Raw genomic sequence first — 16,395 nt, forward strand, 5'->3', positions numbered from 1 at the left:
GACAAATTTTGTGATAATTACACTATAGTAAAGTTCAAGTTGAAAAATACTTTACTTTATGCACTAATGCAATGACTCCTATAAGAGAGAGTTCTTATTTAATCAAGTGGGGGATATGTTATATTTTAAAATATAATGATTGATTAAATAAGTGTTACAATAGATAACTATTTAATCTAGTGGGGGAATGTTATATTATTTTATAATATAATGTAATATTATATTATGTTATAATATAATGTTTTAGATTAAATAAATGTGACAAAGAGTGTCACATATTGTAGCATATAATAGAGAGTTACAATATTTAGATATATGAGATATATCCAAATATGTAACATATTTGGTGTTACAAATTTGTAACTTCCAAATATCACCCATTATTGTGTAGATTTGTTGTTACACAATATTGCGATGAATTTCTTAAAGTCATATGAGAAATGGCTGATAGAGATGTGATTTTAACTCCCATATTGTGTATGGAAGTTACAAAATCAATTGGGAATAAATTTGGAACGTTTTGGAAAAATTGAAAAATTGGTTGTTGGAAAAGGCCTAGAGCCGCGACGCCTGTTTGTCAGGCTGCGGCCTAAGTGACAGGATCGCTCTGAGGGCCGCGTCGCCTGTTTGTCAGGCCTCGGCCCAAGTGGCTGGCAGCATATTCCAAGTTTCGGTTTTATCCAATTTTGAACGTTTCCAACAGCCAAATAACTCCCAAATCTCTATTTTAATTCCATAAAACATCCAATTAATCATTGGTAATAGCCATGGGGGTTGGTGGAATTTGAAATTCAAAGGGTGTCTCAAAACTCTATAAATAGAAGCCTAATGCTCACTTGTAAGACACAACATTTATATCCATTAGAGCACTTGGCTAGAAACACCTTGCGGCTTGATTATTCCAGAAAGCATTTCCAAAAATCAGTGAGAGATCCCTTAGTGCTTGAGTTAGGGGGAAATAAGCTTTTGGACAAATGTTTTAAACATTGTTCAAGTTGGTGATCCCCAACACTCTTCACTTTGGTAGTGTGAGTGAGAGTTGTTTCTATTTTGTTTTCTTGTTCTTTCTTTTTATTTTATTTCTCTTCATCTTCATATTATTCTCTTTTGTTTATTTGTATTTCTTGTTTTGAGTTGTAATCTTCTTTTCTTTTTGTTTCAAACACTTCACTTTATTTGTATTATTTTGCATAAAGTTGTATTTCTCTTCTTCCACTTCTTCTTTTATTTATTTGTATTTTCAGTCATAGAGTTGTAACTTTATTTAATTAATCAATATTTATTTGTAATATTTTGTTTAGAGTTGAAATTATCTTACCATTTCCATTGAGGCAAAACTATTTTTCCTAACAATAAGTCATAATCATAACTATAGGTCATAGGTCATAATAACAAGTCATATATAATAAAAAGATAAGTGTTTATACAAGGGTGGCAATTAAGCCCCGGACATAAGTCCGTCATAACATCACTTCAGTCCGTCATAAAGTTTTGGCAACTGAGCCTACCGGACATAAGTCCGTCATACATCATTGGGCACCTTAGGTCCAGACACACTTACCTCTTTATTGTACCTGAAATGTTAGGTCATACAAATATAAACTATATCATAAACTACTTAAACTAGGTCATAATACTAAACTACCTAATTTTCCTTACCAAAAACCGAAATATTGAAGACAAGAGCAGGATTGGAAACTCCTAAAACCAAACATAAGAAACCATAAGTCCTCTAGAGAAAAGAAGATGAATAGAAAATCTAAACCATCAAGATAATAACAACCGAAGACCTTTAGTTTCAAGAAACTCAAACATCTAACCATAAGTCATCATAACGAATTAGTATTTGAAGAAAAGGAAAGAATAAGAAAAGATGGAAATGGACTAAACCTGAAGATGAACGATACCTTAGATAGCTTAAAACTTCAATCTATACCTCGAACACGGAAATCACACAAAAACTTACTTCCCAAGTGTTTATAAAAGCTTTAGATTTGAAAACTTTAACCCCAAAACTCTAGTGTTTCTCTCTAGAATGAACTTAGCAGCTTGGAGGCTCTGCACTGTGCTTGAATTATGAATAGAATAGCTGAGTGAAGGATCCTATTTATAGAGTTCAAGGAGTGAAACTAACTCCTTTTAAAATGAATAAATAAATGATTAAAAATTGAAAAAATTTGAATTAATTGTTCAACAGATGCCCAAAACTCGGCCAAAGACATTCAAGAATGAGTCTAAGTTGTTGAGGGTTGTTTCTAGTTCAGAATTCTATGAAAATTCAAAAATAGCTACTGGAGCCGATATATCGCCTAGGGTAGGCGATATATCGCTCCCACCTATGCCCCGAGGGTCCGTGGTTTCATTCGTGCGAAGTCGACGTGTTTTCCGTATCAATCATAGGCGATATATCGGCCCCTATAACTGCGATATATCAACATACGGTGATATTTTAAACACATTTTTGCACACTTTCAACACACTTGAATTTGTTTAAACCACTTTGACTGAGTAAAAACATATAAATCAGTCCCAGAACATATATAAAATTTAATACAATCATTTAAATTCACAAATAAACAATAAAAACATATTATAAACATATTCTCAAATCAACATATTATTTATCTAACCTAACATATATATAATTCAAATCGCAAATTTTATTTAACCTAACATATATACAATTGAAAACATAAAATTAATCTAACCTAACAATTTTTCATAACTTAATATCAAATTAACTATAAAATTAACAAACATACAAATTTAATTTAAAAACTATTTATGTATACAAATTAACTATCATTATTTATCAATACACCAATAATCACAACAAAAAAAAAACAAAAAAAATTAGAAACAATACCCAAAAGCTAGAGATGATATCCAAAGAGTACTCCATTGCAATCTGAAAAAACAACAAAAAATTTAACAAACTCATTGCAATAATAACATACAAAATACACACAAATAATCATAAACAAACTAAATTTAAAAGAAATAGCTAGATTATTAGGGTATACAACAAATAATCTTAACAATGGAGGACCAAAATAGTGTTTGGCGGCAGAGAGAAACAAATAATCCTCTTTGTCTTTGAAGAAAACTGCTCCCAAGGGTCGAATACACGACCTTAAGGTAACATAAGAAGCAACACAACTATCATATCCAACACTTTTTACTGTTAATTAATAGCTTTGAATAATACTTGATAGCAAATAAGCATAACAAATATAAAGTTAAATTAATAACTAAAAATCTATACATTTTATTTTGTTAAGCCTAGTAGTTTAAATTTTAAAGAGTCGTGATTTAAATTTTAAGCCTTGTGGTTTAAATTTTAAAAAGTTGTGGTTTAAATTTTAAGTATTGTAGTTTAAAATTTAAAGACTAGTGGTTTAAATTTTAAGGAGCAGTGGCTTAGATTTTAAAGGATCATGATTTATATTTTATATGGTCGCGATTTAGATTTTAATCGTGTAGTTTAACTTTTAAGTCTTGTGGTTTAAATTTTAAAGAGTCGTGGTTTAAATTTTAAGTCTTGTGGTTTACATTTTAAAGAGTTGTAATTTAAATTTTAAGTCTTGTGGTTTACATTTTAAAGAGTCGTAGTTTAAATTTTAAGTCTTGTGGTTTAAATTTAGTGATTTAAATTTTAAAGAGTCGTGGTTTAGATTTTAAAAGTCATGTTTTATATTTTATACGATCATGGTTTAGATTTTAAGCCTAGTGGTTTAACTTTTAAGCATTGTGGTTTAATTTTAAAAAAGTCGTGGTTTAAATTTTAAAGAGTCGTGGTTTAAATTTTAAAGAGTCGTGATTTAGATTTTAAATGATCATGATTTATATGTTATATAGTTGTGGTTTAAATTTTAAGCCTAGTAGTTTAACTTTTAAGTCTTGTGGTTTAAAATTTAAAGAGTCGTAGTTTAAATTCAAACATCGTGGTTTAAAATTTTAAAGAGTCGTAGTTTAAATTTTAAGCCTTGTGGTTTAAGATTTAAGTTAAAGAGTCGTACTTTAAATTTTAAAGACTAGTGGTTTAAATTTTAAAGAGTCGTGATTTAGATTTTAAATAATCATGATTTACATTTTATATGGTCGTGGTTTATATTTAAGCCCATTAGTTTAACTTTTAAGCATTGTGGTTTAAATTTTAAAGAGTCGTGGTTTAAATTTTAAAGAGCTGTGGTTTAAATTTTAAAGAGTTGTGATTTAAATTTTAAGTTTTGTGGTTTAAATTTTAAAGAGACATTGTTTAAATTTTAAGCTATGTGGTTTAAATTTTAAAGAGTCGTGACTTAGATTTTAAAGGATTATGATTTATATTTTATAGGGTTTATACCTTTTTGGATCCTGTGTTTTTTCCCATTACTTGTTTGGACCCTGTGTTTTGACAAATTACTTTTTGGACCCTATGTTTTGTAAAATAGTTAAAATAGAACCCTAAACTCAATTTTGATGAAGAAAAAATTGAATATAACAACACAGTATTTAAGCAGAATGATTTTATTTTTGTTCTGAATTGTTAGTTTGGTGAATTATTTGTGATTTTAGTTGAAAAAACATTTATCAAAATTGGATTTAGGGTTCTATTTTAACCATTTTACAAAACATAGGGTCCAAAAAGTAATTTGTCAAAACACAAGGTCCAAATAGGTAATGAGAAAAAACACAGGGTCCAAAAAGGTATAAACCCTATTTTATATGGTCGTGGTTTAGATTTTAAGTCTAGTGGTTTAACTTTAAACCTTATGATTTAAATTTTCAAAAGTCACAGTTTTAAATTTTAAGGCTAGTGGTTTAAATTTTAAAGAGTGATGATTTATATTTTAAGTTTTGTGATTTACATTTTGAAGAGTTGTGATTTAGATTTTAAGCCTTGATGTTAAACTTTTAAATGGTCGTAGTTTATATTTTATGTCTTGAAGTTTATATTTTAAATGATTGTTGTTTACATTTTAAGATTTATGGTTTACATTTTAAGCCTTGATTTTTACATTTTAAAGAATAATTTTTCATAGATTGAATACAATCCTATAAATATAGCTGTCACACATTTATATGACATACTATAATTAGAATGCATTTCTAATTTAACTATAATATGACACATATAATACACACTAAAAAAATACTCAGAACCATGTGCTCAAATAAGTGTAATTTGGGAAGTCTCATGATAATAAAGTTCAAGTAAATATATTTAGTGTCTAGTTTTGACTTAACTACTCCTAAAAGTGGGTAGTTCTCAACTTTTTCCAAGTTTAATTGAATTTTAGTTAGGTTATAAAACGTATAGTGTATTATTTTTAAATAATTATAATTGTAAAATATCTCAAAAATATCATATTTTAATTTGTTTACTTTTATTTAAGTTTAAATTATGTTTACAATCTACCGTTAGATATAATAATATTCTGTTAAAGTTAACGAAAAAAATAAAAAACTGTTACAATAAAAAAAAAATCGTTATCTACAAACTTTTTATATAGAAGAGATATAATAATATAGTGACAGGGCTTAAAGGGAGAAAGAGAGATTAAGGAAATTGGAAGAGAGAGTAATTAAGATTCCAAAGGATTAATTTTGAAGAGAAAGTGAGTAAATGAGGAAATAAGGTTTTGTTATTTATTATTAAAAAAAAAAGATTTAAACCCATTCTCTATTTTTATCCCCTAATCTCATAAATATACACACCATTATTCTAGTGGAATTAGGCCACAGCTCTACCAAAGTTTCACACCTATTTAAAATTAATAGTATTATAAATTTGATTGAACTTATTATGCTACTTTACTATCTTCATATTTACAATAAAAGTTTATTTCTCCTTTAATAAATACTAAACTATTAAAATATATTTAACAAATCAATACAAAAAAATACTAATACAATAAAATGACTATAATATAATCACAATGTTTGATTAACTCAAAAACTGATCAGATTAATTCAATTTTCTTGTTAAAATATATCATAAATATTTTTTTATGTAAATAAATTAAAATACATATAAACTTAGTTAACAAACTTTTTCAAGGGAAATTAGTTAACCAAGTTGACTTAATATAATATAAAATTATGAGTGAAATCCAGTATATTAATAATCATATTATGTCTAATGATTGACACATTAACTTGAAAACGTTTCATTAAAATATATAAATTTAACATGAGCCCAAATATATACCACCGCCTATAGGGGCCGTCGTACGAAAGGTACACTTTTGGAATTATACGTCTGGCAATTAATTTTTCTTCAAATTTTGGTAATTTTTTTGGATTATTTAATAATTTCAGATTGGGAAAATGATGCATGCATGAATTTGTTTATAATGTAAAATAAACACATTATTTGGACTTTTACTGCACACTCGTTGAACAATATTATAATTTTCCAACTTGCCATGTCAATTTTCTTTCTTTTTTTTCTTATATACTGATTTGTTTATATATTGCTATATATAACAAATTTATAAATAACGGTCAGATTAGGTACAAGTTTATGAATAACGGTCTGATTAGGCTAAGTAATGTGAAACAAGGATAAGAAAGGTCAAATTAATTTGTGGGACTTCATTTGCAAGTTGTGTCCAATAACGACTTAAACGCAGAATTCTCATATCTTATAGTGTAAAACTTAATTAAAATAAAATGTCTCAATATATAATGGTATATAGATGAGCTCAACGGTGTCTATTATTAACCATATAGTTGAAATATTTACGCAGGCATATATATAATAATAATAATAATAATAATAATAATAATAATGTACTTGTTTAGTTTTAAAATTGTAAACATTGTCTATAATTTTAATAAATACTGGTTCACTATTTTTTTAAAATATTTATGATAAAATAAATTATAGTTCTATAGTATATATAAATAATCTCTACATATATGATATATAAATATAATATTGACATAGATATATATTTACATGACTACATGACATATGTATAAAATACAATAATATTTAAAAAGAAATTAATAATAGAAATAAAATAGGAATAGAAAAAGTCATAGTATAGATAATAATATATATGCATCTATTTTTAGTTTTTAATATATTCCGCAATGTACTTTGATGAAAAAAAAGAGCTCTAATCACTTCATAAAATACATACTATGACACAAATTTATAAGATAAAATAATAATATGTATGTCATTATTATTTTTAAATAAATATGATTTAATTATTTAAATTATCATAAAATATCTTTAAAATATCATATTTTAATTATTTAATTTATTTTTGTTTAAGTTTATGTTTGTTCTAGTTTTTTAATTTGACAGTGACAAAAAAAGATATATTATATGTTTAATATAATATTAAGTTTAAGTTTAATTAAATTTTATTTAAGTTAAAAATGTATGATTTTATTAGTTTTAAATAATTATTATTGTAAAATATCTAAAAAATATCATATTTTAATTTTTTTTAATTATTTATTCATTTATTTTTAAGTCATGTTTACAATGTACTGTTAAATATAATAATATTCTGTTAAATATAAGAATATTCTATTAAAATTAGCGAACAAAAATAAAAAAAACCATTAAAATAAAAAATTTACGTTATCTACACACTTTTTATAGAAGAGATATAAATTAATTATTTAATATATTTTTATTAAGCCTCCAATAATGTCAAAACTAATCCTCCTAAATCTAATATAAATCTTCTTTTGTCAAAAAAAAAAAAAAAAAAAACTAATATAAATCTTATCAAATGGTGCACTACTCATGCAAACTTTTTATTAGAGGTAACTATATGTTTTGATACAGGGTTGACTAAATTAAATCAATTATAAATTTTAATTCAAATTATATAATTTTGTTGAAATTTAAATATTATGAGCTCTTAACTACAAATTTATTAGGACTAAAAAAAATGTGAAGCCCCACCCCGTTTAGATAAGCATGGAAGATGTACTAATATCTTGTCTAGTGGGATTTTATCCGCCATTGGTTTCAGAAAAACAACTTTGACTCATTATTAGGTTGACCTATTTAAAATCGGACTTATTTTTTAAAAAGAAAAAAAGAAAAAGAAAATGCAAGATAAAGATGTTATAGATATTGTAAATATTAACTCTTCTTCGATCAAATGTGTTGCATATGTTGCTTCAAAAACTCGATCGATTTTAATTTATTTATTCAATTGTATAATAATTTGTTGATATATTAATTCCACAATCTCACACAATGTTTGAGTTGAGCATGATCGATTGAATCATTATCTAAATACTTGTGTTATTAGTATGAAAACGAAATAATTACAAGATATTTTATTATAATGGAAAAAAATTGGACCATTGTGTGTGATAATACAATACTTAATTAAGGAAAAAAAAATAGTACTATTACTTTCGCTGGTTGTAGTGTGTCATTTTGTCCTTTTCACTAATACTATAACCTTTTTATCAATGTAACATGAACATATGATATTATAATGACTAAACAATAACATCCCAGCTTAGCTTATAATAGCTACAGGACTAATAATGGACAGGTATAATTTTAGATGCACATTATATAATCTCTCTATATTTATGTATATATATATATATGTGTGTGTGTACCTTGTATGACTTTAGAAAATGCATTAATGTTCCAAAAATACCATATATGATCACACTTATGTAGTCGCTAACTTGGAAATTAAGGCTATATTAATCCATGCATGGACGATAAATGTGAAAGGAATTATTTCCAAAGCCTTGTTCACACTTAGTTTTACATCTAACATATTCCATAATATAATAGACTTATGAGATCAAGCAAATCTCTTTAATTTATCAAAAAAAAATTCTAAAACTTCTACATTCAACACTCGTAAAATATCTATATATAAAGTGTTATTTTATATTAAAATAATTTATATATATAAAAGAAATTTTAGTCTCAATTTAAGCTAATTATGAATAGTAATAAACTTAATACATTAATTTTTTTAAGGTCTCATATTAAAGCAACTTCTCTCCACGTAGTGATAATTATTTGAATATTAAAAAAAATATTATACTACCTTAAAAGTGTTAAGTTGAAATAAAGAATTTATCTAAATTTGTAAAAATTTATAATAAGTGAAAAATGAGTGTGTTCCTATCATTATCCATTTAAAATTATTATTAAATCTTTAAATTTGTAAGTAGGTAATAATTCACTAGTATTAATATATCTCTGTTAAGTTATAATATTTTTATAGCAATAAATTAAGTATGGTCATAAAACTATGAATATATAAATGTTTTACACTTTATTGAGCTTTTCTTTTATTGAGATTTTGAGAAATATCTAAGACTAAATTCTTCAACTTGGCACGAGGTGTGTCGAGATTATATGTATTTTGAAAATATGTGGCAGTGAATACCATTGGCTTCTCAAAATGATTTCATTTTCATATATTTTTCTAATAATAAGTCAAATCAACTGTGTATTTATAGAGTATGTGGAGAAAACGTGCAACACACATAACACATATAATAGTAATTGCAAAGATCTATTTTAATTTTTAATTTTGCTCCATATATTGGATTCCCAACAAAACATTTTAGCCAATCAGCTATGTATTATGTGTGTGTGTGTGTTTTTCTTTCTCAAATAGTGGATGTTTACCTAAGTTAATATATATATGCTAGCTATGCTACAAGTGTTAGTTATTATTAGTTATATAGAATCAGTAGTAGAATTGGTGCATAAAAAAATGGAGACTACTTGGCCCAATTGACTAGACAAAAGTTTTAACCTTTAGAATAACTTAGCCTAACTCTAAATGATTAGGCTAAGTATCATTATATCCAACATCTTGAATAGAACAAATTTTAATAAGTTTCTCAAATTTCACCTACTAAAAGGTTTCTTTTTCTTGCTGCTTTCCTCAAGTGGGTGCACTATTTTGTTCTTTTTTTCTCCTTTTTGCTTGAACATATGTTCATTTTATTATTTTGGCTTCTTGTCTATGAAACATATTTCCAATTAGTACTACCATTTCATGAGTCAATGAGTCCACCCACTTTTTTTTTCTCTTGCACTGAACATGTTTCACAAAAATAGAACAAAAAGAAAATCAAATTATGAAAACAATTAAATCATTTAGACTAAGGATGATATTGATTCCCCTCAAAAAAAAGAAGGATGATATTGATATACATGGTGTGCACTCGATCTCTACTTTCCCACTACCAAATGTTCATTCAAAGTCGGCTTGGCTAATATGTTGAAAAACTATACACTGGTCGATTATTATTATTATCTTCTTCTACATGCAATGCTTGATTTGCTTTCTGCCATATATATATATAGTAGTACGTATAATTATAAGTATACATACGTGCTTTTAGACCAATATATAAAGGACATGACTCTTCAAATAACCTACTTAATTCGATCTATCTTTAATGTGTTTGGTATATGTATTGAATATTAAATTAATCTAGTAATGAGTTTAAATCCAAATTGACTTGAGTTAATATATTCTTAATTCAAGCTCCCTATTCTAGTTACAGACAACAAGGTTGGATTGAAGGAGTAGACGTAAGCAAACACAAATGTTAATTAGTATAATAAAGCTACTTTAGATTAAAAATAAATTTAAAAAAAGAAAGGTAGAATTCAACTTCATGATGATATCGACCAAAAACAAGGTGGTTTTTTTTTTGTCAAATAGTTTGAATGGTAAGTCTTAATAAGTTATGGGTACGATCAATCGCGAATATAAATCAGAATTTATGGTAGAAATCCATCCCCATACAATAAGTCAAAAGAGAAAGGAATCAAAATGAACATGAAGTACTTATTAATATATATTCAATATAAAAGAGGGATAATAATTACTTTCCTCTTTATATTATTTTTTTAAAGTGTTTTTAGGTATTCTAAAATATATATATATATGTATATACTTTATCATTCATTCAAAAAATAATAATAAAAAAGGACTCTTAGTCTCTTTTATTTGTCAAATTATTTTATAATATGATTATAATACCTTTTATTGACCCAAAAAAAAATGCAACTAAAATGCATATAACTCTCATGGACATTTGATAGTTTTGAGCTGAAATCTGAAGACTTATTAATGTAGCAAAATCTTATTGATTGGAGTATGTCTCATCTTAATGATAAGATATTGGTGCTAGTGCATATCTAAGCCATGAATTCCCTGTTATTGCAATAACGAAGGAAGCCATAGATTATATAATTTAAAGTCCTAGCCACTAGGGGCACCGGTGGATATTAATTCAATACAAAAATATGACATTTATCAAATTATTATAAATCAATTAACACTCCTAAGAGCCTAATCTAAAGGAAAGAAAATTGGAGGATCTTTTATTTGGGAGTATATATATAGGTGCGCTTAATTAAGTAAGAATTTATTTTAATATGACAATATTTTTTAGAAATGTATTAGGTAAATAAAATGAATGATATTTCCTAATTTGGAAAATAAATTATCTGTTTTAGAATAATAAAAAATAAAAAGATCAAAAGTGATATTTCATTGAAACATGAGCATTGTTTGGATCTTGAATTTTAACAAGGAAAAAAATGAAATCCAAAGAATTTCATTTTCTCATATTTGGATTGAATCAATAGATTATGAATTCTTTTTCTAGAAAAATTAAAACTTAAATGGAGTATAATTTTTTTAAAATTTACAAAAATTATAAATATACATAAAAATATATATATTAAAAAAAAATTCTTATCAAATTTGTGGAAAATATTTTTTTTAATTTATTTTTGAGAAATTTACATAATACATTTAATTTCGCTAAAAAATTATATTTTACGGATTGACAAACATTTTTCAATTTTATGATTTTAAGGAAATTTTTACAGTTTTACGGTTTTGCTTGTTTTTCGTCTTTTGTATTGTTTAAATTTATGTGTACATATTTTCATATTGTTTGTTAGTTGTTTAAATTTATGTATAGTTGTTTTGTTGTTATGTTGATGTCTAATTGGTGTTTGATTGTTTTCATATATATTTTGATTTTTTTAAAAAAAAAATTAGTATGCAATGGGTTAACTTTTATTTGTTATCTAATTAATATTTTTTAGTTGTTTTTTAATGCGTTAGTATGCAGTGACTTGATTGCTAGTTGTTGTCCAATTTTTATAAATAAAAAACTTTAAAAATCGTATTTTTTTAAACTTAAAGTAGTATTTTTGAAAATAAAAATCAAGTACCGTAAATAAACTATTTTTTTTCCTCATAAAATCTTCAAGGTGAAAAGAAGAGTCATTCTACATAATATACAATTCTTAAGTTGAAATATATATATTATATAGTTTTACAGTAGACTGTGTTGGCATTTTGTTCCCGGTGCTTGACTCCATTAAAATAATGAGTATCCTCCGTTCAATAAGTCCAGGGAGAGAAAGACTTCTCAAGTGTATAACTCAGTCATATATACTATTCTAAAGTTGAATTTATTCTTTTACACCCTCCCAATATTTTATACACAATATTCATATAGAAAGAAAGTAAATTCATGACTTGCAATGTTTTCGCTTATTTATTTCGTAATCAGCTTTTGTCATTGCCCTCCCTGTGGGTAACACTACCCAGGCCCAGGCCATTATTCTTTGGGACCTCATAATTCTGGATTGGAAAGTTTACACCCACCACCTTCTCTATCCCCATCAAAAAAAAAAAAAAATCAAATTCTATAACCAATATTTTTAGTACACGATTTTAAATGCAGAACCAGAATACAAACAAAAAAAAAGGAATAAATAAGTCGGTTAATGATTTCAAAAGCCATAATTATATGTAATTTTTCTATTGAAAAATATCATTACCAAATAAATTTATTAAAATTTGGGAATTGAAGTTTTTTAAATAATAAATTTGAATTTTTATTAATAATATATATACATTTATATATATATATATAACTAAACAAAAATCATATAGATTTTTTTAAAGGTAAAAAATCATAAAGATTAATAAAATATTTACAATAAACTTATTTTTATATTATATAACTTTTTATTAGATTATGGATTTTTTTTTCTTCTTTTTTTAAAAAAAAAAAACATGTTTGTAACTTTTGGTTGTGTTTGGTAAAATTTTTGTTTTTGAATCTTTTAAACACAAAAATGGAAATATTATTTTATTTTTATTTCTTTATTTTTAAAAATTAAAAATATGATTGGTATCTATTTTTGTTTTTTGTTTTTAGAAACAAAAAATAATAAACTTGTTTGATAACATTTATTTTTATTTTTTGTTTAACAACTATGAGGTGTTGATTTGAAAAAGAGAAGAAAAAAAAAAGAAAGAAAAAGTTGAAAACTATTTTAAAAAAAAAAATTGAAAGTGAAAAATTCTATTTTTAAAATTTAATGAATTTTAATTAAAATTTAAAATATAATAAATAAAAATAGAGTTACTAAAAGCATTTTATATTTAATTTTCAAATTTTTAATTAATTAAATAAAAATTATTTTTTTAAGTGTTACATTTTATGTTTAATTTTCAAATTTTTAATTAATTAAATAAAAAACTATTTTTCTAAGTCTTACCAAACAACACCAAATTATACTCTTTTTTATTTTATTTTTTAATTTTAACTTGAGGGAACATAATTGAATATCAAAGCAAAAATATGGAAGTAACCAATCGTAAGCTGATGTTAAGATTTAAGAATATCAAGCAATATTTCAACTCTACTGGAGACAAACTTCAGACAGATATTTTCTGCAAATCCTACAGAAAACTTCATCAAAATGCTTCAATATCAAATGAAAACATATCTATCCAAAAAAAAAAGGCAGTTTAACAAAATCATAGAAGCTTTAATCCCTGTGCAATTGGACAAAAAAAGAATTCTACTTTTTTGGGTGATTAGTGTGTAACTGTAAGACGAAGGCAAAAGGCACTATATTGTCTTTACAGAGGCTTTCTTTACACCTTCCTGGTCTTCTTCACACCTGCTTCCTTCTTATGAGTCTCCACGGCTTTTTTCTTTTCTTTTCTCTCCCTCTTCTTCAGAGCTGTCATGTGGGCCTTCAAGATGGTGGCATATGAAGCTTGAAAGCGCATATGATCCTTCGCCCCAACCTTCTCAAGAAACAAAAAAACAACGGTTGAGTATGTATTAGCATCAATTTGTCTCAAGCAAAAGCTAACCTTGACTATAGGCATTACTTAGAACATTCAAAAGGAAAAAAAAGTATGAAAGCAAGCACTAAACACAAAGATGTTACCATCACAGAGAAAGAGAACTCAAGAAACTAACGAGAAAGATTTTCTTGGAAAATGTATGAGAAATTAAAAAGGATAAATCGAACTTTGCTTTGTATAACTGATACAATGGTCATTGAAAGAAAACAGAAAAACGAGTAATTGAAAAGATATGCCACAATAGAGTTAATGTCTATTTTTACATAACCACTCCCTACCATGGTATGAAATCATCAACCCTCATACCTCCTTCCAATATGGATGTCAGCCTTAATACAACAGACAATAAGAACAGCAAATAATTGCAACTATAACATATACAGAAGGTTTCACAGTCCGTGAGACTAAAAGCAGGTATATGTAAATTTTTCCAAATTTGGGAATCTAATCTCATCTGCCTAAGTCAGAACACCCATAACGAGTGGCACAAGTCATAAATCCTTGCTAAGAAGCAACTAGTTCTATTCTATTGTTTCAAATTTGGACCTGCAGGTCCACTCATTTTCCTATTCAAAGATAAGATCCTTGTCTCCTCACCGAACTATTCTCGTATCAATGTGCATCCAATACATCCTCAACTGGGAATTTCCCTCCATTCTAGCATCTAAAAACTGTATCTAACTATATCTCATAAGCACAACACCAAATAATAAAGCACGTTAACTCATATTAGTAAACAACAAACAATAATTTTCATCAAAATTAATCATATCATCACGGCTAAGGACATGTTTGTACAAAAACCATTTCAAACAATGTATAACCATAAAGCAAATTATTTTTAAAAACAGAGTAATTGGGCAGTACAATTTTCTTAACATCTGCTTAATTGGGTAATAAAAGCAACAAACAAAAATTCAACGCATGACACTTACAACAAAGGCTGAATTGCTACTAAACAAGCTTCTAAAGATCCACAATTTAGACCCCCAAAAAAATACATACCGAAGTAGAAATCGTCTTCTTCCCGTCTGTTGCGCGAATAAGGCATCGAAATTCGATGGCTTCTCCGGAAGTTTTCAGCTTATTCTTTTGCAAATTTGATTTCAAAGATGCTAAAAACAAAAGCCCAAATTCGTAAATGAAATTTACAAAGGGAATTAAACAATGGATATCTGAATATGCCTATAATCACAAATACTCATAAATAAATAAAAAATTATGGATAGAGATTATATACATCGTTTAAGCGTTACCCAAACAGAGCCTATCTTGGTGCTCCGCTCAAACATGCTCGTAAGCTCATTGAGAAAAGGATCTAACTGCAAAAGAACCTTGAACCAAAAAAAAAAAAGTTGTATACAGTTTCAGCAAAACTTATAAAATTAACTATAAAGAAAAAAAAAAACGATTGTGCGATAAGAGTAGAGAAGGATACCATGGCGTTGTTCGAATTTCAATGTGATTGGGATCTGTATTCCTCAATCAGATCGATACCGTTTGCGTAATTCTTCGACGCTACACTTCTTCAGCGAGTTTCGGAGTTAGCGAAGCTTAGAGATGAATGAATTTGGAGAAATTAAAAGATCTTTGGGCGATTGGAGCCTACTGAAGATGATGGGTTTGGGCCTTTCATTTATTTAAGAGTTTTTCTGAGTGCAAATTCCAATGTGAAAACTACATTATATACCTATTTTTAGAGTTTCTAGTTGAAGAATACCTACTATCTAAATTTTTCACAAAAATACTTTTTTTTTTGCATTGTTTTAAAGTATGTAATTTCTCTCTTCAATTCATTAATCTTCGTAGTTTGTTTGTTTTTATAAGACCTAGTGACAAGGCACATGCAAGGCATGTACTACCATTTTTTTATGTTTAGAAATATAATTTATAACAATAAATATTTTTATTACCCTAAAAAAAGTATTTCAATAATACACCATTGTTATAAAAAAAAACTAAAGACTAACATTTTATCCAATATTATTTCAACTAAATAAAAATATTAGAAAATTGGATTTTTTTTTTTGGTAATTATGGTTTGTTATATTATTTTATATAAATAATATAATTTTGATTAAATGAGTTTGTTAAATAAAATGGGGCTTGACAAAATGTCATCTTATTCATTTGTAACATACAAAGGAAGTTACAAATTTGGTTACTGATTTGTAACTCTAAAAATATCACCATAATCAATATGTAAAAGAAGTTACATATTCTTGATTTGATTTTCATGTACTAG

At 26.2% G+C, this 16,395-nt stretch overlaps 1 protein-coding gene across 1 annotated transcript; it reads right to left on the reverse strand.

Moving 5' to 3' along the window:
* Nucleotides 1-13,720: 13,720 nt before the first annotated feature.
* On the reverse strand, nucleotides 13,721-15,745 carry LOC133798066 (signal recognition particle 14 kDa protein-like). The gene is made up of 4 exons (XM_062236251.1): nucleotides 15,589-15,745; nucleotides 15,391-15,484; nucleotides 15,156-15,265; nucleotides 13,721-14,087 (listed from the first exon to the last, which is right to left on the reverse strand). Exons 1-4 carry the CDS (start codon nucleotides 15,589-15,591, stop codon nucleotides 13,932-13,934), a joined length of 363 nt encoding a protein of 120 aa, XP_062092235.1. The 5' UTR covers nucleotides 15,592-15,745; the 3' UTR covers nucleotides 13,721-13,931.
* Nucleotides 15,746-16,395: the final 650 nt, after the last annotated feature.

Source organism: Humulus lupulus, chromosome 8 (genome assembly GCF_963169125.1).
Source record: "Humulus lupulus chromosome 8, drHumLupu1.1, whole genome shotgun sequence".
Lineage (NCBI taxonomy): Eukaryota > Viridiplantae > Streptophyta > Magnoliopsida > Rosales > Cannabaceae > Humulus > Humulus lupulus.

Excerpts from the sequence above, each read along its gene's own strand:
- LOC133798066 (XM_062236251.1), bottom strand. Across the intron at positions 15,266-15,390 it reads TTGGGTAACGCTTAAACGAT|CATCTTTGAAATCAAATTTG; the intron begins GTATATAATCTC and ends TTTTGTTTTTAG. Across the intron at positions 14,088-15,155 it reads AGAAGACGATTTCTACTTCG|GTTGGGGCGAAGGATCATAT; the intron begins GTATGTATTTTT and ends TTTCTTGAGAAG.